This window comes from Cygnus atratus, chromosome 4 (assembly GCF_013377495.2).
Source record: "Cygnus atratus isolate AKBS03 ecotype Queensland, Australia chromosome 4, CAtr_DNAZoo_HiC_assembly, whole genome shotgun sequence".
Lineage (NCBI taxonomy): Eukaryota > Metazoa > Chordata > Aves > Anseriformes > Anatidae > Cygnus > Cygnus atratus.
Genome location: NC_066365.1, coordinates 64,938,386 through 64,963,473, shown reverse-complemented (window position 1 = coordinate 64,963,473; position 25,088 = coordinate 64,938,386). Strand labels below are relative to the sequence as shown.

The 25,088-nt window shown below is 37.5% G+C and overlaps 1 protein-coding gene across 1 annotated transcript in view; it reads left to right on the top strand.

Moving 5' to 3' along the window:
• JAKMIP1 (janus kinase and microtubule interacting protein 1) overlaps positions 1–21,219 on the top strand; it is a 153,233-nt gene extending 132,014 nt beyond the window's left edge. The window contains exons 19-22 of the mRNA XM_035547232.2: positions 3,319–3,396; positions 5,005–5,208; positions 19,907–19,972; positions 21,169–21,219. Of these exons, the coding sequence (XP_035403125.1) occupies positions 3,319–3,396; positions 5,005–5,208; positions 19,907–19,972; positions 21,169–21,219 (399 nt within the window). The remainder of the gene's footprint in view (positions 1–3,318; positions 3,397–5,004; positions 5,209–19,906; positions 19,973–21,168) is intronic.
• Positions 21,220–25,088: the final 3,869 nt, after the last annotated feature.

Sequence of the window (25,088 nt, the reverse complement as noted above, 5' to 3'; positions counted from 1 at the left end):
TTCAAGGGAAAGTGTATAAACTTCAACACAGGTTGACCTGCTGCCTTTCTCTGCTTAACTGAGATTGCTTCATGGTGGAACTGGTAAGTATCCCAGTTTAATGCTTGTGTTCTTTGGAATGGGAGGGAAGTGTCAAAGCCATATAGAGCAAAAATAGCAAAATATATACGAAATAGCATGTGAAGGCATAACTTTACAAAGCATATTAACCAAACAGTGTGAAATTGTCTTTGTGCTTTCTCTGTATATAAATTTGTCTGGCAACAGCATCATCTTTTAAATCATGCTTGAAGCATTGTTAAATATAATCCTTTGGTCTCTGGTATTCAGTTTCTGGACAAGTTGTAAAGACCTCTTCCTAATCCAGATGACCTTTCTTGCACTGTTTCCTGTCTGCAGGAAACCTTCCTTGCACTGTCTTCCTGTTTAAAGGCAGAATGTTTTCTCAAAAGCAATTCTGTCTTACATAAGAAACTCAGTGTTATACTCACCTTATTTTTTCATATGATGGACAAAGAGTTTTGAAATGAGTGTTTGGTTTTATTGGTTTACTATGCATGTTGTGCTTCTCATCTTCAAAAAGCTTTAAAAACACAGATTAATCCTCACCACACCTTTTCCAGGTAGATAAGTAATCAGCATTACATCCATCTTAGAGAATGGGAAACTGAGACAGAGAGGTTAAGTGATTTGCCCAGGGCCACTGAAGAAGTGTGTATTTGGGCCATGCAAAAACAGAAGTGCTAAGACTGTGTTCTGAATTGAGTGTAGTTTATCGTACTGGTTGTAATAGAATACAAATACAAACAAATACTTGATTCTTTTATAAAAGGAATTGGTAAACAATAGTTTCTTTCTAACTCAGTTTATTATTCTCCCACTTATTATCTGTGATGTTTTTCAAGTATTACTCTGGATAGCCCTGTATTTGTTTAGCACAGCAATCTGGAAGTCTTTATTGACAATGACTGTATCTCCTAAAACTGAATTGTGAGATGAGTTTAGAAGTAATATTCCAGTATTCCACTTTGAGAAGGGTTGAATTTCAGTTGTCCTTGAAACCCATCTTAAGAATTTGAGATCTCGCTCGTTTCCTTCTCTCCCTTTATCTGGCTGTCTTTTACAATGGCTTCTGGAGAAGTGACATGATCAGGGTAACTGCATTGCTATTCTGGGATCTGCTGGTGTCTCTGACCATCTCTGTGGTCTTGGGCAAGTCAGTCTACTTCTCTGGTGTAAGCCACTTGTAAGTGTATGTAGACCAGGCCTGTCCTTTACTATGTGTTGAACAGTGCATGGTGGAACTGTATTTTCTACAACAGCCGTGCCACTGTTGCTGTAATCTGCCTAAGGAAATAATGCCACCTGGGTAATCAAGGTGGGATTCAGCTGCATCAGCATAGTATCTAACATATATTACATTCCTCAGAGTTATGTACAAGAGGGGCTGGGAAATATGTCCTGTAGGACCTGTTGGAGACCCCTGCCCTTCTGGACAGCTGAAGTAGCATTCCCTAAAGTGGCTACAATAGCAGCAGACACCCATCTGTAAGGGAATTCCAGCCCCAGGATCAAAGCCTGGCTTAAACTTTGGTTCTAGTTTCAGTATTAATTGATAAGTAATTAAGAGCTTCATGAACAAAATAATAATAATAATGAAAAAAATTACAAACACCTGAATAATGAAGATTATAACCTTATACAGAAAACAACAATTTAATTAGTCTTCCAATATTGGCTTTGTATGTTGCTGCTGTCACCAATTATGAATTGTTCTTAACAAGGGGCCGGCAGGTCATCTACAGGTACAAATGTATTTGTAGTCATTTTGTGCTCACAGCCCCCCTCAAACATTAATTTGCTGATCAGAGTGCATTTATGTTGAAACAAGATATTTGGACTAACAATTCATCATCAGTACTGTTCATGGTTAGGCAAATGCTATGCCAGTGCTACACCAACAACTAACAGAAAAAACTGTTGGGCTTGCACATGTATGTCTGAAGGTGAAATTTGGCCAAATAAATGACTGAGGGGCAATCCTCAATATCTTTTTGTATTGTCAAAATAGTTAATGCAGTTTACAAGCAACACCCTTCTGTTATATTTGGAAATGGTTGTGGTATTAAAATAAATCAATAAAAGTAAGCAGACCAGCAAGATTAGCTTTTTATACTGCTAAAAAAGCTACAAACAAACATCACCAAACAACATACAAGACTCCTGTATATTTAAATTGGGATCTATTCTATGTGTTACATTATATATGTATGTCTATAAGGAATGCAAGAGTTTGTTGAATAGAAAAAAATCAATGAAAAAATACTAAATTCAATCAAAAGGCATCTCTGCTTCAGGACTACTACTATTTTATTTTTTATTTTTGAGAATGACAACGTGCCTTGAGAGAAGAGTTAATAAAACCAACTAATTAATTTATGATCTATTTATTATCATCAAAACACTCTAATGGCATGTTTTGTGAAACCATTGTCACCAGTCCCTTCTAGTTTAACTATTCATTCAACCATTCAAGCGTCCACAATCTTCCTGCAACATCATGCTTTTGGATACCGAGTCGAACTGAAATTCCAGCCTGTCTTATAACTTCTCTGTTGTAAGGTGTTGCTTCTGTGAAAGTTAGTGCGTTTGATTATAAAGCAAAAAAAATCCCTATAAAACCTTGGTGTGTTTAAAACTCCTTCAGCCCTTTAGCTTAAGTCACTTAACCTCTCTGGGCATCACTTCACCCATTTCAAATTGACCTTTAACAGTTGAGAACTGAATTTCTATGGCTTTGCCAACACATCAGGGATCATTGCTGCAGGTTCCAGCTAGGGCATGCTCTGATTTCCTGACTAGAAGAGGCTAGGCAACATGGATTATGGTTTGCCCCATGAATTCCTTAGGGGTGTATATTGTATAATTTTAGAAAAACAATAAAGTGACCTCACAGTTGTTACTCTCATCCCTCTCTTGGCCTGCCTGGTGCAAATAACGGCTCTTGGACCAAATGCATGCACTCTCACATTCACAACCTCTCAGCTTTTGTGTGCACCTCTGGCAGGTCAAGGCAGGTTTGTACACTGGTGCAGAGGTCTGCGCTTTCTAGGTACAACTTGTTAGTAGGATACATGTACTTTAAGTGCTCATATTGAAAATTTGATATTCCAAATATCGTTATGATAAATGTGGTCATTAGCTAAGCTTTTCTTTTGTTTTCAAGTGGAAAGCTCACATAAAAAAAATGATGGCATTTATGACTCTTCATGATTTAGGATAAAGAACAAACACTCCCTTGTTTTTATTATTGCTCAGGACCTGTTCAGTAAACAGAAGGGTTATTTAGAGGAAGAACTCGACTACAGGAAACAAGCCCTGGACCAGGCATACATGGTAGGAAAAGAACAGTCATTAAATTTTCTTGTTTGAACAGATTTGATAAAATACAGTTGTTGGTGGTTTTTTCTTTCTTTTAATTATAAATAGGGTTCTCTTTTAATTGACTTACTTTTCTGCCAGAGTAGGAAATCAATTACAACTTAAATGGGGACTTAGGAAATGGATGATATTATTGAGAAGTGTCATGGTTTTGATTTATTATTATTTTTTAATTCTAAAATGCGTGAACATCTTGTTAGTACATCTAGAATGGGAAGAGCTGGCCTATATGTGCATGAAACTATCCTGGTAAAATATACCAGAAATAACTTCAGAACTCCTCTGATACTGCTTTTCCCTAACCATTTGTAAATACTGCTGCTGCTAACCTATCCCAAGTTGGGAATGCTTATTCTTCCTTTGTGATCCCTTCCTGTGCTGCCCTATCCAACTTTACTTTTCCTACTTTTCAAAGGAAAAGCTGCAACCTCACCTTCTCCCAGGCTAAGCACCATAAAATGAAGCCTCATGAATTATTGAGGAATTGGCAAAACTGTACACCCCACTTCCTTAAGAGTGTGACTTCAGGAAATCAAAATATGATGACCTGAAGAAATGTTTATACATCACAAATATTTCTTACGGGCAAAACATTTGCAGGGAAGGAGCAAGGTCTAGTGCTTAAAGCAGATAATAGATGGAAGCAAGCAGGCTCTATTTCTAGCACCGTGACCTTGGGCAAGCCATTTAACCTCTCTGCCGCTGTTTATGCGTCACTAATATGGATAGAATTACCTACCTCACAAAGGTGTTACGAGGACTAAAGAGATGTTGTCAGATGCTTTTGATCTAAATGTCATTGTATGTTGTTTTGTAATAGGAACATACTAACCCCAGTAGCAACAGAAATACTGCCATGATTCCTTTCTTTCTTTCCTCTTGGGAATACCGTTCTCCGTATGAAAGTAAAGTTCTCCTGTGCTCTCTGCTTTGCAGACTACTGCAGTTTTGGTTAGCATATGAAAATCTAATTAGCAATCTGACAAGTGGCAGGAGACTGAGGAGGGATTAGTGTACCCTTAAGTGTTTTTTTCCTCACTGCTTTTGGCAGCTGGTAATAAAGCGAGTGAAGTAGACGTCGAACAATGGATAGCAGGACAATAAGGACAAAAGGGAGAGAGGACAGCACTATTTTTGTTGTTCACAGCTTTCCCTTTGTATGCTGTGGGCTTGTTATTTTACAGAATGATTTAACAATTCAGTTGCAGTTGAAGGGAATCTTAGTTTGCATTGATCTTGTAAGTTTCAGCATCAGGGATTTGGGGGTTTTGCCACATATTAAATGCAGACCTATCATCCGAATCTTTCCCAAACAGAAGAAATTGGTCATTTAGTAGAATAGAAACCATAGCCAAGGTGTAAATAGGTGCCGGGTGGTTCTGTGCACTGCATATGCAATGCTGCTCACTGCTCACGGCTGCCGCTTTCTGTCCAGCTGTCTGTGTCCGTCCTCCCCTCCTGCCTATCGCTTTGCTCGCTAGCCTTCTCCTCTAGCTCTGGGCAGGTTGTTTGCTTGCTGGATTCAAACGGCAGCCTGTCTGTATGTGATTTGGGTTGCCTTAGAAAATCCAGGAGCTGGAAGCTACGCTGTATAATGCCCTGCAGCAGGATCCAGGAAGGCGGGCGAGCGAGTCGCTGACTGAGGCCCAGAGGGAGGATTTGCGGGCGGCAGTGGAGAAGGTGCGGCGGCAGATCCTGAGGCAGAGCCGCGAGTTTGACAGCCAGATCTTGCACGAGCGAATGGAGCTGCTGCAGCAGGCACAGCAGGTAATCCCTGGTCTCTCTCCTCCCTCCTGTCGGTGTTACCACTGTGGTTGCCACCACTGCCCATACAGCAGAACCACCTCACCCTCACCTTGCTGAGTCATGCTTACTCTAGGCTTTGTACTGCTCCCGTGTCAAGAAGATGAGCAATGTGAGGACCCTGTTGTCCTGGGCATGGTATGCACGCTAAATGGGTCACTGTCTCGCTAATAAGTCGTGTTGCACAATCTGCTTCTTGTGTGTGGAACTACAGACAGCCACGGGGCTCCACAAAGGGCTTGTTGCACATTTAAGACCTAAATTATGGGAAGCTTGAATGGAAGGATGGTTGTAAGACTGTAACACTACGAAAAGAGGAAAGGCAAAAGCAGTAGTTACAGGAATCCAATTTTTGGCTGTTGTTTCTTTTCCCCCTCTTTCTTCCTATAGCCATTTGTGAAAAGTCTTTTGTTTGTTTGTTTAAAAAAAAAAGAATAAGGAGAAAAGGAAATCAGGAAATCTTTTATGGGGCTATTAACAAGCCTTCATGCCTTTAATTTGGTTTAGAATAGCCTTGTCTCTAAACAACTTCCTTTGGGACAAATATTGACAACTTAGATTCAGGCAAGTTCCCAGCTTCTGGAAGCGCACTAATTAATTACTGGAGAATTCTTTGGTAGGATTATTGTTTTTTCTGCGCAAATATTCAGGGAAAGAAGAGAACTGCATGTCTCAGGGTGTTAATTATTCCAGCAGGAATAATTTTTCCTGTATGGTTCCTCATTATAGTAACCTCTGGAAGATGCAGCCAGATGTCTTAGGTCTTGGAGCCTGCCCTCCAGTTGCTCTGGATTTTATTTGCTAGTCTAATCTAACCACACTTGTGGTGTTTTTGTACTTTTTTTTTTTTTTCCTCAGAATGATAATGCAGTGCTTTTCAGTTAGGTAAATATTATTTATCACTGACATTTAATGGGTGTGAATGGTATTTTCTGTTGACTCTATTCATTGACTAGTGAATACAGCATTAATCATTTTAGGTCCTATTACAGCTCTGAAAGATCAAAAAAAACACTTTGGGCTCCAAGCAACCACAAGTCTGTCTTTACCCAAAACCTCTGAAACAATAGCTTACATATCTGTGGAATAAGAATTTTATTTTATTAGCTGTATAAATGTCTCTCATCAGGAACACAGACCCATTCAACCATGTGCTACAGAGGCTCACAACTTTTCAGATTTTCCTGCAAGTTGGCCTGTTTCAGTTCTGCTGGATCTGGTAGATGATAGAGTTTTATGTCTACATTTTCAAGAGGTTTTCAAGGGTTTCAGAGGAGCAGATAACACCACATGAAAACTTGATGGTAAAGCCTCTACATCTAAGCAATATGCGGTCTGAGGTTTTTACATCAGACCAGATGTAGCCTAGTCCTTCACTTCCACTAGACATGTAGTATGATGCTCTTTGAAGGACCACAATTGGCTAGGACCTTTCTGTGGCCTGCTGTGGACACCTGGGCAGAGCTTCTGATTTAAGTTTATATGACATTGGCAAATAGGATGTACTGGTAGGAATAGATTCGTAGAGTGAAAAAGTATTCCCAAGAACCCAACAGGCATGCTATGTGCATTTCAGGTGTGTGTTTGGTCCCAGGGACTGCTCACTGCCAGTTGGAGCACATCCTCATTTGGGTATGGTTTATGTACTCACAGATTATTCCACAATATAAAGTTAAATATGATGGGTATGGAATAAAACTTTGCTCCTGCTCTAAAACAAAATATTAACATAAGCAAAGCCTCATTAGCCATGGATATTTATGTGCCTGTCTCCAGATGCATTTTACGGTGTGTCATTAGAGTTTCATGTTGTGCCCATCTCATTAGACATGCTAATGTTACAACCCTGGAGGACACGTTAAACTAATTCTCATGCCTAATAAGGAGCTATGCATTTTTATCATTTTTGTCATCTATTTTTAACCCCCTGTAGTAGACAGGAAAACCAAAGGCAAAGATAGTTAATTTGCCCAGTGTAAGGGAAATGAGCATATTGCATTTCAAATCCGTCACTCAGATTCTTCTTGGTTGTTTCCTTTCTGAAGGTTGTATTTGTGGGTTCTTCTGGGAATAGTGGTCAACCCTGATAACCAGTGGTTGTGTGCAATGTGCACAGCTTAAAAAACAACAACAAAACAACCAAACAAAATGCCGTAGCATGGACCAATAGTGTCACAGGGCTAATCCTCATAGGATTGCATTCGTCTGCGCTAGCAGATGACAGAAGCCGAAATGCTACAAAAATGAGAGAATACGTGTGTTAGCAGAGTCCTAATGTTCTAAATGTCCTACGTCCTTAGATGCTAAGTTAAATGAACCTTCCTCTTTCCTTGATATATTTATGGCCATAAGAGGTTTCGCTGACACAATATCATTAGTAAGCACCCACTACATTTATTCCGGCAAAACTGTAGTCTAGACCTGTTCGTATTTGTGCACTGTGCAGTGCCTTTGCAGTATGTACTGTTCTTAATCTCCTGAAGTGGAGGTTAAGGAGAATGACATGGCAGCATGGTGGACCTTCAAGACTGGATATGAAAAGTCTGTGTTACAAACACTTTTAAATTTCTGCTTCTCTGAAGCAGAAACTATGTTTCTCCAACTAGTGATGGAGAAGTTTAGTTTTGTAAATGTTCTTTTTCAGGCTGAAAAGGACTGTCTGAAAAGGACAGGGATGCGTATGGGTGAAAGCTGTCCACATGTGAGCCTATGCTGCTCTGTGTGTGCTTCTTTTTCTAGGTGTAAAGCCATAGTTCTTAGTCACTAGGTATTGGTGTTGTTCTAGTGAAATAAACGTATTTTAAGATGTTAGGCCCTGTTTTAATTTGGTAGCTCTGTTCATCTTTAGCATGTATAACCCCACATTATTACTGTTCATTAAAATAGGTAGAATTACTTGTGTATACCCCCTGAGTATTAAGGAAACCAGGCTTCCGTGGAACCAAATTAAATAGACTGTGTGATTAGATCTTCTTGCTAAGACATACAAAGCTTTTATTAAACTCTGATTGCAACATACAAATGTGGGGGACAGATCCTTGGCTGAAGCACATTGACAGTATTCCCTTTAAGTCAGGGAAGGTGCCACCATCCTCTCTATTTGTGGGAGGCAAGATATGTTAATTAAAAATCTGTCATGAGCAGCTTGTGCTATTTGCTCCTAGCCATAGGGTATATGCAGTTCAACTGCTGTTCCTGTGTATATTGCCATCAAAAAAGTATCTCGTGCTGCAGTATCTTTATAAGCTTTTATAAGCTAGTGTCTGGTTTATTTCTAGCAAGACTTCATTTAACGTAACATTTGTGCTCTAGCCCATGCAGTGGCATGACTTTTGTGCATTTTGGCAATTATGGGGATCATCACTAGCAGGTTCTGTGAAGCAGGATATATTATATAAATAACATGCTTCATGGTAAGCAATATCTAGAGAGAAAGAAAACATGTGGTGGCGTAGCTATAAAAATAATCTCTTAGAAAAGAATATTTCAAACAGAGCAATACCATATGTTTCTGAAGTAGTGATATCAACTTCTTAATTAAGCAAGCTCTATTTACAGTTTAAAAAAAAGAGGGAGAGAGAGAGAGAGAGTCACATGTCCAGATCTCCTGAAAAGAAGGTTGTGATTTTGTTCTCTGTTGAAATTAATAAATTTTAAAGGTCAGTTTCTGCTTTATGTCTATCATATAGGACCTAACTTGAAATATATTCCTGTTGGTTTGGGTGTAGCTGTTTCTGGAGTAAGACACCGTGGAAAGTAACCAGAACGAGGCTCTAAATTAGGATAGATTAACTCACATTGCACTGTTGGCAGTCTTCAAACATGAGGAAAATGTATAATAGAATTTATTCTGATTTCATTCTATATTAAGTACAAAGAGAAACGAGAAAATCCTTGAAGGACGGCAGACTGATACACTTTCAGTTCCAAAAATGGTTGCTGCCAATCAGGAAGGATGTGAGAGACAGATTTTATTAATGTAATCCACTAATTTCCCAGAGCAGTCTTGTCTTTGTTTAAAATTACAAGAAAAAGAAATAGAAAAGGTGTGTGTGTTCACCGTGTCATCAGAAGGTGTAAAACTGTTCTCTGAGTTGCTTTGTAGTCACTGTGCTAAACCGGAGTGGGGGGGAGTTAATCTAATTTGGTTTAGAATATCGTTGGGTGGAGCTCAATTTTACAGAGTAAAGCAAACCATCACTTCATTTCTAAACCTGAAAATAATGCATCTGTGGAATGCTGAAAGCATCCAAATTCCAGCTTTATACAGTCGGAATACAGATGTAATTATGTTAACTATATTTTGTTTAAACTGTAGCCTTTACTCAAATGACTAGTTTGGATTATTCATTGGTAATAAAAGCAGAAACTACCACTTTGCATGTTTTACTAGAAGAAGGTATAGGACAATCCTTTATGCCAAAAAGGTGTAACTCAAACTGCCCTCTGCATGTCACTGTCATGGGATGGGTTCACTGCAAATGTGGTGCCTCAGGCAATTGTTTTCATGGGCACTGAGGAAAAGTCAGAAGCAGAAGTTAGGTCTTATTTCATCTTGAAATATCAAAATGTAGCTTGAAATCAGGAAACTCCGAACTCTGTTTCTTTTTTCTCTCTCTCTCTGTTTTTCCTTTTTTTTTTTTTTTTTTCTGTCCTAAGGAGCTACGTTCTTACTGCTAATAGATCAAGCAAAGTTACGGTGGATGCAATTCCTCCCTGAGTTCTCCCCACTCTCTTGTAGGCAGGATGACTTTTTCACATTGCTATCATTTGGTGTGTCTGGGGGACCAGTTTGCTCACAGTCCCATAGGGTTGGATGTCACTGTTTCTATCAGATTCTGAGCCATTCAGAAAACATGCTTTTGTTGTTTTATAGGGTTTTTGCTGAAAACCTTCATTTTAAAACATTAATTTGTTAAAATATTAATTGCCCATGTGAAGTAGGAACCTGAAATTTGTTACTTGATATGTTACTGATTTCAGGTAAAGCTTGGATAAATGCAGTAGCTCTGTTTCTCTTTGCTGTGTAATCTGTTATGGTTGATAGACCATCTTTTTGTCACCCAGGGAGAATTATTAAGGCTTAATGTTAGACTCTGGATGCTCTGGAGAGAGACAAAGAGATGAAAGCTTACTTTATTGAATTAGAAGAGGATGCTAAGCTCAGCATACCGTGCTGATAGGCGTGAGGAGGTGTTGTCTTCCATTTGTCCTCTTTGGCACATTGCTTTGTGCTAAAGAGAGCTTGGCTTGGCCAAACGCCCACAGATTTTTCAGAGAATTCAGGAAGTAGGTGTAAGTTTTACTGAGGATACTTACACAACAGTAGTTGGGGAAAATCTCAGACAATTTACTTCTAACCCTTTATAGATAATGTCTGTTTTGATGCTTTAATTTTAAATCTAAAGTGTTATGGTGCTAGCAAAGTTCATCCCCAGCTATTTGCATGCAGCTGTACGCAAAGAAGAATCCATAGGGCAACCAGGGATCTTTTATTGCATTTTCTAATGCTTGCAGTTGCAAAATATTGACTGTTCAGTATATGATAGAGTACTGGTAATGGTGCATTTCTGATATTCATGAATGCTCTTGAGGGCATCAGATACCATAGGTATCTAACTGTAATCTACAGTCATCAAGTATATCATGACTAGGTTAATCATAGTTGACCTGTGGTATTGATTTATAGTGCAGGAGTGAATGTTGAGTCTTTCAAGCCATCGTTGCTGCTATAACAACAGGAGTACAATAAACTTTGGTGATTTCCCAGATGACATGATAAATGAGAGTTAATTTTAGTAATTTTATATATCTATCCTACCATGTTTTCTTATATGTTTTCTGTATATTTAGGGTTCGGATCAAATCATGTCTGCTTTGCTAACTGCCTTAGCAGTGCTACTTGTCTGCATAAGGGATGATAGCAGGGCTGGTCCAATACCTGAATATATCTGAATACCAGATATACCAAGTATATCTGAAAAGTCTTCTCCTTTTGTCCTCAAAGAGGTGTGATTCAGACTCTCATCTGAAGTTTGAATGCTGCAATCCTTTCATCTGAAATCCTGAATGCCCTGTGTTTCTTAGTGGGAGTTGAGGAAAGGTAATTAAAAAAAAAAAAAAGTATACTGAAGTCTGTTACAGAAGTGGAGACTAAATGTATTTTCATATGCACAGTTCATACATATAATTATTTAAATGGAAATTTGCTATTCAAAAACACAAGAATATAAAATAATCTAAATGTAATGCTAAATAAATATTGTAGATTTTAATATTAATTTTATTATTATTTACTAGATAATGAGTCTGGACTGACAAGCAGTCAATTTTCATATACTGAACATGTTTTGTCCTCTGAGCTCCCATAGACTTAGAATAGCCTTTCTGTATAGATATAACGCTCATATGGCTTTAATTATTGTTTTTCCCTAATGAAATGAGCAGTTCTTTCTGCTGCTAGCTATCAATGTAGGATGTAGTTTTATCATAGCATAAATTCGAAGACTCTCAGTGCTAAAAAAAATAAAAAATAAAGATCAAGCTTACTTATAAATATTAAGCCATATCTTCACATGCAAATAATCATTCAGTATCAGCTAATAATAAATGTTTATTTTAATTGAAATGCATTTATAAAATTCACTGATTTACTGCTAGGACCAATGTAATTGAATACATATTAATGTTCATGCTGAGATGCATCAGTGGAGCTGCTAAAAGATTCATTCTCCTCAGGAAGGCAAATAAAGAAATTACAAATGCATAATAAAGATTAACAAGAACAACTCTCCTACTTCAGTAACAGTTAATTGGATTATCATAGTTGAGATTACAGAACATGGAAAAGAATGAAGTTTTTGCCTGCTTTCTAAAGAAATATCTTGATGAGATTCAGAGAGGTATAGTGTATCCAAAAATGAAGTATTATTATTATATTCAAACGTCTGAAATTTATATTAAGTTTTTGATCATAAAGTAAAACAAGATGGCAACAGAAATAGCTTAAGCTATTGATGTTACAATGTGTTTGCTCATTTCCTTATGTTCATTATGCAAAATCACATTCTAGGAATATGGGACTAAAGGGAGCATTTGGATTCCTGAGTCCAGGCCTGTTACAGTAGCAGATACAACAGCTTGAGTAAATTCATCTAGCAATTACCCATGTAAATTGTATTGTAAGCACAGTAGGGTCTTTTAAACAGCTGTTAAAATGCATTAGATCTAAATACATATATTTGTATTTCATTAAGGAATTTTATCCATCAGCTAAGTGATTCAAATAATAGCTAAAGGCATAGCAGTTTATATTCATCTTTGTTTAAATTTATACATATAACATAGTTATGCTGTTCACATTATTAAATATCTTACATACCTGTGTCCTAATATCGTTGAGATGCTGGTTAAAAGAGTGATATAATGAAGCAATATTGATTCTTCCCTATGTTGGATTGATAAAATATTTCACTTGCTAACTTTTGCTGCAGAATTAGATACATTCTTGATCACATGCTGGATTCAAAGAAACATCTTGTTTTGAAAGATGTTTTGAAACATCTTTCATGTCTGATATAGTCCATTCATGGTGCATATTCTGTAAATGTATATCAACCTGAACCTTTCAGACATTTCAGAGCCGAGGCTGTAAGCAGCTTAGCAAATCCTTCTTTGTCTGCCTTGTGCTAAAATTATCAAATTGTTTTCTTGGATTTGCTGATGAGTGTAAATCCAATAAGAATGAGTCACAGGAACTATTAAGGTGATTTCTATGCCCCCTGTTTAATGCGCTCTTGTGTTTTCACAATTATAGTAGCATGGCAAATAAATTCATTTTCTTGGTGTCACTGTCAGTAAAACAATGTGTTTGTTCATATGGACCCTTAACTTACACAATTATCTAGAAAACAAGAACATAAGTTCTGCAGCTGGATACTAAAAGAAGGATGAAGTGTCATTGTTTCAGCAGCTGAAATTTCCCACAGAAGTTCCTTTCCTGTAGCATTTTCCTCATTTGGCAAAGCTCCTTGAGGACTTGAAACCATCCAAAATGTTGTTTCAGAACTGTGAATGGCTGGCTAATGCCGTGAGTGAATTGGAGAGGACAAAGGGCTTAAATAAAGAAGTCCCGTTTCATCTAGTGAGCATTCAGTGCATACTAGGCAGTGTGCATCACTGTCCAGAAGCAGAAAACACCAGAATTCTCAGAATCTGTTTGCTACCAGGAAGATAACTGGGAGATCGGGCAAAATACCCAAATGCAAGGAATGGACTGCGTAATTGTAGAGAGGCATAGTACATTTCTCATAGGAATCGGAGGTATTGTAAAAGAAAAATCCCCACATTCTGGTTAGTTGGTAAGAAGAATTTGAACCTAGGATCCTAGAAGCAATTCTTTACATCTGAGATCTTTCTTTGTAAAGCTGAAGTTCCTGTGATGCCAAACTCTCAAAATGGTGACAAATCATTACTGGGCTGATTTATTACCTCCAGAAGAAAAAGATGATGGCTCAGTGACTGCAGTCCAGGGCTCACTGAGCTCAGCCGAAGGATTTGCATTTATTAAGTGCTCCTTTCGAATGGGCACTATATTCATGGAAATGGTACTTAATGTAGATGGATTGCTATTGCAACACCAATTGCACATACATACTTCATGTGTACAGTGTGGGAATGTAATCAGCTTTTTTTAATTGAGCATTTTTTTTTCATTTTTGTTAAAGCGTTCAATGATAAGAAGTAACCAAAGTGCAATGTTATCTTTTTCACTACTAGCTTCATTATTTGTACTTCTTTGATCCTTAATGCAAGCTGAGTTTTTGAAGCCAGTGCTATTGGAATTTATCTATTACTGAAAGCAGAGGAATATTCTGAGGCACATATCCATCATCTTGCTGCTGCATTTCACATAAACCTTAATTCCTCAGATGGTCCAGAGATGTTTATGTCCTTGAAGCTGCAGTATAGGCATGGGAGTTAGACTATACTAAAAACTGAAGAAAATTCCCTTTTGAAATTAGTATGTAAATTCCCTTTTGAAGTCAGTACATAGTATATCTAGCTGGTTCTCCATGAACAATGCATTAACATCATTCTGTTAGACCTCATCTCTGATTTGAACGGTCTGCAAGGAACCCAATGACTTTTTTTTTTTTTTTTTAAGTTTTTAAAACTATTATTTTTGTACCTATGGGATTCCTGACAATAATGAACTTGCATCTGGTGTTATCTAGCCTTTTGCTGAGTTTGGGTGTATTTGGAAAACAACCATTATCTCTAGCAAAAATATCCAACTGTTAGGAAAACTGAGATGTGGGTGCAGAGACCTCTGAATTGGTCGGAAATGCAGGGACGTCCTTTGGTGCATTCTGAAGTTGCTATCCAGCCACCCTGCTTCTGGAACCTCATGTTAGCCCTGACATAACACTGCATAAACCCACTTGTATACTCTTTTCAGATCTGTGCTGGCTACTTATTTTCATGAAGTGTTGTCACCAAAGTAATAAGGCATCATGGAACTGTCTATGCTTTGCAGCAGCCAGCTAGGTACGGTAATGTTATGTACTCCCATCTTGGTATCTCATCTCTCTGTTACCTCAGAACGTATGAATTGACTGTCAAAAATTCCCTACCAGTACTGGAAGCTGCACAGCAAGGACACTTGCCATCCAAACTTACAAAAATGGAATAATTGCCTAAGTGAATGATTGCACTTCAAGACATACATCCTGTTTCCCAGAAAGATGAACTTCCCATCATGAGGTGAAAGGAAACGACAGTTATGAGATTTGGGAGGAATCTTCTGTGCATTTGGAAGCTTGTGCTGAGAAAATTTTTGATTTCTTGTTTTGGGGCAATTTGACAGCCCTTTGTGTTTGGAAGCTCTCCAAGCATGGAACTGGAGAGGAAGGGCAATATATGACCAAGGCAGTCAGTGAACTCTCTTCATATACTTGGAATTGACTGATGTTAAATTTCCCTTTTACGGCTCTGTTCAGTTAATTGATATCATAAATAGTGCCTTGTTAGGGGTGCTTTAGCAACCTTTCAGTCATACGCCTATCACTAAACCACAGGTTTCCAAAGAAAATGTATGCTTTCACTGCCTTAGCTTTCTGGATGCTCTCTCCCTTACCAAACTGTTAGCTTTTTGTCCTTTAGGGTGAGTGCCATGAGGCTGAGTGCCATCTGCTTTTGCTAAAGCATATATAATTACTCCTAAAAATAATTTATAATGGATCTTAGAAGTCTGTTCAAATTGCACTTAAGTAATAAGTAAGGCATATATATTGTCCGTCTTCAGTTTGCTTTTTCTATGGCTGTCTGGAAATGCAAATAGTTTTAAAGATGAGCCTCATTGCTAAACGAGCTTCGTTTGCTGTTCTAGCATAGCCTGGCTGGCAGAGCCATCTGCTGTTAGCTCGGCATTGCAGCAGGCCCTACTGCTTTCTGGCTGCTTGCAAGCACCTACCCAGAAGCGGCAACAAACTTCATTGCTCATGGACGTATGATTTGTCAAGTAGGTGCTTTCCTTACTAAAATGGATGCTCGGCCAGCCTTCTTTCCAAACCTCAGGAGACCTCTATGTGGGGGAAGTAGTGACAGGGAGTATTCATAGATCTGCCCATCCATCATCCTGAAGTTTTGTGAGCTTTTATTTGCTATTGCAATATAATGAATGGCAGATTTGTATTCATTATTTTGGCAGGTTGGATGTGAATGCAGGCCAGGTGGGCAGCATTAAGAATCCAAGCATCTCTTTCAGGGTTACGTTCCCGTTACACTGTTTCTGACTGTGGCTCTTTGTTTGCCTACAGTCATTCCTTTGTATGGCTTCGTGACTTGACAGCACAGTCAGTGTTACTCTCTTCAACCCTGCCAGTCCCCAAAAGGTGCACTCATGCGACTAATGGGCAGCTATTAACCGCAGGAACCCAGCAGAACACTGCTGCACTTTGTCCCTGATCCTTGCTCTGATCGTGGCCAAATACTGGGGGGGTTACTGGAAACGTAAACACTGTCATGCCTTTGGACTGTCTACCCATGTCTTCTGTCCCTTTCTGATAATAATAATAATAATAATAAAGTAAAACAATGGCCTTTGGGTCTATTCTGAACAAAGACTTCTCAGTGTTTTGACAGGAGGGTACCATAGGTTTTGTGGCTTCCTCACGCAGTCTGTTCTATTGAAAATGCACTGGATTTACTCTGCGAGGTTCCTGAAAAACTTTTTCAAGGCTAGAGCTGAATGGATCTTTTAGAGTGCAATAGTTATACCTCTATATGACACAGTAGGAAAAGCTTGACTTACTGATCGTCGATTTGTGCCCTGAAGCATGACAGTAGGTAGAATTTCTTGATGACAATAAAATATCTCTGCATGATTTGTTGTCACAGTTGTGCTTTTGCAAACACAAACAAATCAGAGTTCATTGAAAACAACTCATCAGGTGCTGAAGACCTAAGAGTGAGTCCACAGCTTCTTGATTGCTAATAGTACTTGCAAATAAAAGGAAGAGAAGATAAAGATGTAAGTGCTTATATTGAAACTCAAGCAGTCCTGCCTTTAGTCTTAATTAGGATGTGAAATTTTTGTATAATTTCCTTCTCAGTGGTTTAATATAACTCTTGACTAAGGAACATCTGTTGCTGCTTCTAGAAGATACTCTTTGTTAAAGCTATATTTATTTTATGTAGCTTATGTATATTTTTAAGTCATATTCTGCAAATTATTATCTTTATGTGATCAAGATAATGCTATAAGTACAGAGAGGCACAAAGGGGAAAAATAATGATTTTTATGTTACCTACTGTACATCTGTAAATCTGTTTTGTTTTTCCTGTTAATACATTGCAAAGATATATCTATATTTTTAAAGTCATGTCTGCAGTTAAATGGAAATAGATAACAGTCAGATTTTTCAGGATATATAAATAGCTGAACTAGGCTGGTTATCTGGCAGTGCTGACAGGGTATTGACTGAAATAGTTACGCCTACTTCATCCCCCTGGATAATCGTCCTACCACACTCCAGGGGAACACAAGTAAGCAAGTGCAAGTAAACAACCCCAAGCTCTTATACCTGGTGGAAAATTCCAGCTAATTATTAATAATTCCAGCTGTTAAATTTTAGAACAAATTCTGCACCATGGGATATATCCACCCTGTGTATGTTTGCCCTACCGACATAGACCTAGTCATTTTGAGGATTTTATGTAGATGGATTTTCACTGCAAAGAAATGCAACCCTATGTGTATTCCCTTTAGATTCCTAGGTTATCTCTGTATTTAAACTGATTCTTAGCAACGTGTAAATTTTTTTCACCATAAAACTGTTCTCTGCTTTAGTCTCACCAAGTTTAACAGTTATGACAGGTTATAGGTGAGAACTGCAAAACAGAAATCTCAGCCCTTATTTTTAGAACTTTTCTTAATAGCTGAAGAGAATAACTGAGTAGCTGGAATCTTTTGAAAGGATTAAAAATTCATAAGGGAGTAATAACATCTCAATTTTTACTTAATTAACAGAATTCCCTAATCTGAAAAATGCTATCTAATCCTAATTAAAATATTCTTTTATAAAAGAACACTTACTCAAAACCCTGAGGTGAGGAAGCCACCAGATATTTGGGGACTTTTTTTTTTTTTTTTTCGGAGGCATTTTCTCAGCACATATTGAAACAATAGCTCACACAATAAATCTTGAAGGTGAAAAATGGTGTTTAAAATTATTACTTCTCTCCACTTACTTCACCATGGTCAGATTTTGTCACAGAGCATGGCGGGACCCCCAGAATGTAGAAGTCTGTCACCTGCATGTGGGATGTGGTTGTAAGCAGGAATCAGCAGAACGTAAATTAGTGGGAGGGAAATAGGAGTGTAACCTGATGGACCGGACTTCTCAGAGACACCTGCCTATTTCTCATCCCGTGGCTTCTTACAGTTCTTGTAATATTTCTGGTACATACAGTATATGAAAATAAGTGCTTGAGAGATAGATATACCTCAAGCAGGGAGTAAAAGAAGTATAAATCAGTTCAGATGTAATAGAGGGAAAGTGAAATTAATACAGCTGTGCTCCAGGCATTTGTCAGCAAGGCTGCATGCGCTTGTGTCACATGAGGGTAATCTGCTTTGTGCATTTGTATTATCTGGGGAAATCTCTGAGCAATGCAGCATGATACAGGGGAGGGGCTGATTAGCTTCTTCCAACTGCACAATGTGCAAAACAATCCTTGAAGCAAAGTCTTTTCTTCAAAAAACGGCAGCGACAATATCAAAGCTGTTGCTTGTGACCTGCCTGCAATATTTGGGTGGAGAGTAGCATGCCCTCGGCAAGGTGATCTTGTGGGGCGGATGTACCTCGTCTTTGGGGTAATTCCAGATTAGATTCCCAATGCTGAAACCAAGCGCTGTGGTTCCCAATGCAATACTGAGCCATCAGTGGATCCACTGCTGCTGTTGGGACTGTTGTGGGTTGCCATGGGTGTGGGGCATTTCCCACCATCAGAGGTTTTTGACTTGAATGCAGATGATTGACTATTAAGTTGTCAGTTAATCACACCAATTTATAAGTAATGCCTGGGTGCTCTTCTGAAAGAGATGTTGTTCAAAAGAATTTGGGAGTAATACAATAATTTGGGAGTGGTGCACAGTTCCTACATTAAACTTGTTGGCCTGTGCATAGAAGTTAGACTAGATGATAATTTCCCTTTCAAAGTTCATGAACTGCTAATAACCTTAATTTTTGTAGGCCAGGCAAATGTCAGGTAGTTAATCCTGAAAAAAAACTGATAGATTATAAAGTCTCTCCTTGATTCCCAGGGGAGAACCCAGGTTTCTGCCTATAAAAAAAAAATTATGAAGTTAGTTCATAAAATCTGTAAGAAGTTCAATATGCTAATAGTGTAATAAAATGCATCCTCTTAGTCTAGAAGCCCAAAACATAATAATAATAAGAATATATATATGTTTTAAAGGAATTTATAAAAAGGAAAGAAGGGGGTAGAAATAAGTAGGATGTTCAGACTCAACCACAGTCATATTTTTGGAGACGCTTTGTAGAACTGAACAAAAAAAAATGTTACAAATAGGGAAAGATACATTGGAGACGTTCCCTTTAACTGTGGTGGGAGATGGTCCTGGTAATGGAATGGGTTTGAACGTCTGAGTGGCATCTTGGTGGTGACCTGAATATCTAAGTGTGCTGGTATATCTATTTTTCTGGCATAGCATAAGCGTGCCAGAAGCATAATTATGTTTTATAGGAAAAGAGAGAGTTACAATGAAATGTAATAGTATCATCTGCTGACTGTATAGGTAGTAGAAAACCTGGGAGTTGCAGAGCATGTAGTTGTGTTGTACTTGGAACTGTGGTGCTATCTGTTTATATATGTTAAATTTACAATTTATGAATGGTGAGATTAGAATTCCTGATAGCAAACATGATGGCCTGAAGGTGCATCTTGTTTAAAATGCTATGGTTTTGTTGAAACATGGAGCAATCCTGCCATCAGCATGTCCAATATGACTGAACAGGAAGTGTTACATTAATAATGGACATTTGTTTTCTTCATTTTTAATTTATTTCATATATTTTTGGTTCATATGTTTTTTTAAAGTAGATATTATAAGTTCTATTTCACTTTTTTGTTTCAGCGGATTCGAGAACTAGAAGATAAAATAGAACTTCAAAAGAGGCAACTCAAAGAAATTGAGGAAAAGGTAAATAAATGCCTGGGCAATGCCAATGTTCCCTCCTCCTTCCCCTCAGTAATTTATTTTTCCCAGTTATGCTGATGTTAGTAGTATTTAACCTAATATCAAGAGATCTATTTTAATACAAGAAACATCAAATCTGAAGTTCAGCGCTGTATTAAATGAGGTAACCACAAACTGAACTGAAAACTGGTAATCAGTTAAAATGAATAATGTTTTCTTTACCTTAATGTTGCATTAGCAGGAGACCTCTCAAGGCTTCACCATTTTCTGATATCCTTCTGCTCCTGGGTGGGTGGAGGACTTCCTTCTATCTGTATCATATTTAACGTTTTTCCTTGAGATTAAATCTCTTTCTGAATTTGACTGCCTGAAGGAAATTTTTGTTGTCAGAGAATCAATGAGTGATACACTTCTACTTCATTGGTCTTTTGAAGGTTTAATATGTCAGTGGATAGAGACTGGCATCTACTTGCTGCTGACACTGAGCACAATGATTGCTTGTGGAGGGAAATCCTTTCTTTTGAAGGAGCAGCAGTTTGTATATCTGATGCCTGTTGCTGGTTGTAGCTACGGGCAGCGGGTCACTTATACTTACTTTGTCATGAGTATGGCTTTGTATTCGCCCCTAGGAATGTATTCAATTTTTAAGTTTTATGTAAAATTCTGTCAAATCAGAAAATAAGGGTGGTAGTATTTTTGCCCTATGTATTCTTCAACAAACTGTCCTGCTTCCGAATGCTATACATAACAATAATGTAAAATCTCAGTTTTGTTCTTCCGGCCAATATATGAGGAAAAAGTGCCACTTAAACACTTCATGATTTTCTCATAACTGATTCTCTGCCCTTTTAGTTACATGTAGTTTGTGCCCTCGGCTGGGTAAGTCTTGATTCAGGCAAGCTTTCACAAATGTAATTATAAGTACATGCTTGACTAAGTGACAGAGCCAAGCCTGATGTTTCTGAAGTTTACATAATCCACAAATGTTGCCCTCAAATACTGAATTTTGTACCCTGTACCCTCTTTTTGTACCCTCTTTTCAGAGTAAGATTGGTATACTGTCTCTCTTTCAAATCAACTCAATTAATATTGATGTAAGACTAACTGCTGTAAAATTATGTCATCGGATTTCATATTACATATCTTACATCTTTTTTCTTTTCTTTTTTTCCTCATTTTCTTTTGATCTTATTTTATAGTTTTTGTTCCTTTTTTTGTTTTTTTCACTAGCATTCATTCTGTGGCCTTGATGACACAACTCAGCCAAGACGTGTGGTTGGTATTCTTTATATTGTTTTGTACTCAATTTTTAACTCCTAGATTTTGCCATGTTTTAAGAATCATCTATGTAAGACCCTGATACTCTGGGAAGGCTTTACTGATTTTCCTTGCACATAGAGGAAGAGTCACCTTTAAGATCCAAATTGGATGCCTTCAGTTAGCTTCCTAGGCTTCTGCAGAAGGTCATTCAGTTTTCAACAAGATATGATTTTGCATTCTAAGATATTGACTGCCTGAACTACAATGGGTTTTTCTCAGTTCTGTAGAGTGGGTACATTTTAACCTAAAAGTTCAGCTATTGCTATAGGATCGTACCTTCTGTCATGCAAGAAAATCGAAATATGACTGACCTTCTTTGTGCCCATGCAATATAGTAAGGATGAGACTAAGAAATCTGCAAATCTGCATGTGTCTCCCTTCAGACACAACCATCATTCCCACTATCCCTTCCACAGCGTGCTGACTCTTTCAGCTCAATGCAAAAGACAGAGTCAATTTCTTTAGCTGTAGCAATAGCTATAGCTAAAGACTTAGAAAGGCTTACCTTTCACACAGAACAGGAAGGAACTACAGGTTAGAGACAAAATCAGTCCAAGCCTTCTTCCCTGGAGCAATGTAAGTGGCATGCTGTCTTTCAGTGAGGATGATAGCTCCACAATCTAACTGACAGAAGATTAAGATATGATTTAAAACTATAGAAGATTTATGTAGTCTTTTTTTTTTTTAACTGAAAATATGCTATATTTTTACTTTTGCATGTTTTCAATTCTTTTTCTTCATTGAAATCTGTTTTGAATTACATTCATGGAAACTGCTTATGGTAAGAGATTGTGGTCAATTCAATCAACACATTTATAAGCTGCTGTCAAGTACTATATGATGAAGCATGATGACAACAGTCAATCCAAAAAAAGCTATTATATTTACCTTATATTAAGCCTGAAACTGTATTACCTTCTGCCCAGACTGCATGTACTTCTGAAAAATCAGTCCTGTATTATGGCCTCTTTTACAAGTTTATTCAGCTCCTGGTAAGCCCTGCTATTCAGTTCCTCTTGGGAACTGGCTCAGGTCTTCCATTACTACAATTTCTGCATAGGTTTTATGTTTTGAAATGAAACAATGGTAGATGCTGGTGGGTATAATATAATGCAAGTATTACTGACTTGCTACAAGTGCAGTAGCTTTCTTTTGATTATTAGATGGGTATTGAAAATTAGGTGAAATTCAGCTATATTTTTTACAGTTTTTTAACCCTTCATTTTGATTTTGCCTTTCTTTTGTAAAAATATAAGAATAAAAATAAAAACATAAAAATTTTAAAAAGAGCATATGATTATAAAGATGTGTTTGAAGAAACGGGATGGTAGTTTTGGTTCTACTGATGGTAGTTTTGGTTCTTGTTGTTTTGAAGCTAACATCAAACTTTTAGGAAGAGTTTGTGATGGGATGAACGCCAACACTTATTCCTAAACTAATTTTGTCTATCTAAAGCTGAGAAGAATTTTTTTTTCTTTTTGTTTTGTTTTGTTATACAGGCTATTAAAAGAATCTATGGAGCGAACAGCTGAGTCCACGTGCAAAAATATAGAAAATATTTATTGAGCAGCTTTAAATTGGTGCATTTTTTTCATAAAACTGTTTGCATAATACTTGAAGCTGCAAAATATTTGAATTTAAAATTAGAGATTTTTTAAACATATAGCTTCAAGCTGGAATGATTTAATAATCAAATAGGGACCAGCACATCATAAACACTGAAAAAAAGTCTAAACAGAATTTACACTCATACACCAATCAAACACTGGAAAAAAATACAAGTGCAATTACTGGCTGCTATGTGAACTGTTATCTACCAAATGGTTTTCTTACAGTACTGAGATCTTTGTCTCCATTCTGCATGCTTTCAGCAAATGTTGTTTTCATTTCACCCAGCAAACACAAAATCTCCTTTTTAATATCTATATAAAAACCTAAGTGTTTGACAATGAGTTCTCTATAGTAAATAGCTGACAGAATAAAAAACAAAAGACAAAAAAACAAAAACAAAACTATCATAAGTTGGAAACAAATAGAGATTTAGAGCCCCACAGTGACAAAATTAATATTAATTTCAAAAGCTGGAAATCCACAGATGGAGAAGAAATGGGTTTTAAAGAAAAGGCAAAATAGAAGATTGAACTAAGAGATCCTTGAAGTGGCTAACAGCTGCATGGGAGAAGTGAATTTTTTGAATATTTCTTGAAAATTAAGGCAATAACTTATAAAAATAGCCCTGGGAGAATAGAAGATTCTGAGATGGACTGCGAAGTCAGGAAAACAGAACGAATAATACTCTGTGCTCAGTTATCTCATCAAGAAGAAAAACAGGCTTGAAGAAATTGATGTGTAAATGAATATGATAAGCACAGAAGTATTTGGAAAGAAATATTTTGAAAAGATGGTATCCTCATGAAAGAAGGTTGATATTTGCCATCAGGAAGCAAAAATATCACAACCTCAACCAGCAAAGCTGAATTTACACGGTCAAGGACATTGACTATGTGAACTGCAAGAAAATTTTTGGGTGAAGCACAGACTGAAAAAAATGGAAGTTGAAAAGAGTTATATAAGGTGGAGAATGGTTAGAAAATTCAAAAAGGTTAGCCTTTTCTTTCAAAAAGAGAAAAGCAAATAGCTGTTTCAGAGCTGGAAAGACAATATGGAGAAAGAGGTAATTTTAATTATTTCTGGAATGTAGAGGCAAGCTGACACTATTAAAAGCACAATATTTAAAGTTTCTCCTCCTAAGCATTTTCTTGAAAATCATCTCTGTGTTAAAAGGGCTATGTGCAAAACTACAGATAGACAAGTCTGCTCCCATGGATGCACTGAACTCCAACACAAATGTAGAGTGGAATGATGGTTATGATAATATATCAGATAAAGTGGAAATTATGATTGAAAAAAAATAATACGAGGCAAAGAACAATCAAGGCAGCACAAAGAAAGCTAGGGAACAGATGTATCATAGCAACTGCATATCTCACTGTTGGAGGTGCAGGAAGCAGCCTCAAAAGAAGCCAGTTGTCTCAGATAATATTTTAGGCTCTGAAGTAAGATCAGAGATGTAGCCTTCATGAAGAATCACTAGACAAGGTCATTCATCTGCTGAAGGAGCTGAGGCACTCAACAAGATTAATTCAGTCAGATGCAGCAAACTGCGGTTCATGTGAGGATCTGAATAATCCTGTTTCCTGACACAAAGCACAATTTAAGTTAGAAATGATCAAGCTGGTCACAAGGATCATGCAAAAGTTTGGAAACTCTATGCCCAGAAGAATGTGTTGCTCGCAATGTTTTGTTCAAAAAGAAATAAGCATTTAAATAACGTGTTAAAGCTTTTAGCAGTGTGATGACAGAATGTGGAAAAATGAGAGGTCTTCGCTGCAAGAGGCAAAGTTTTGTCATAACTCTGTAGAGAAGGACCATAACCAGAGATAGTCAGAGCTTTGGATAATGGAACCAGGTACCGGTGATGGAACAGAAATTGGAAAGTGAGATTAGATTTACTTGGTGAAGAAACACTTTCTTCTACTAAATATGTTTGCTCATCACTGCTTTGGAAATTGAACCAGAAGCATAAACGCGGGATGGTCATTCAGCATGTTTCTGCAATGGTAAGTGCTCAGCAAAGACAGGAGATGGTCTTGTTACAAAGCAGAAGAGGTATGAGCAGTTTTTATTATCTTCTATGCATTTCATTATATTGTAATTCAGACGTGACAATTTTCTCAAAGAAACTGGCTGATTTGGGTGAAATTTTCTATGACATTCATGATGTTTTTATTCTGTCCTC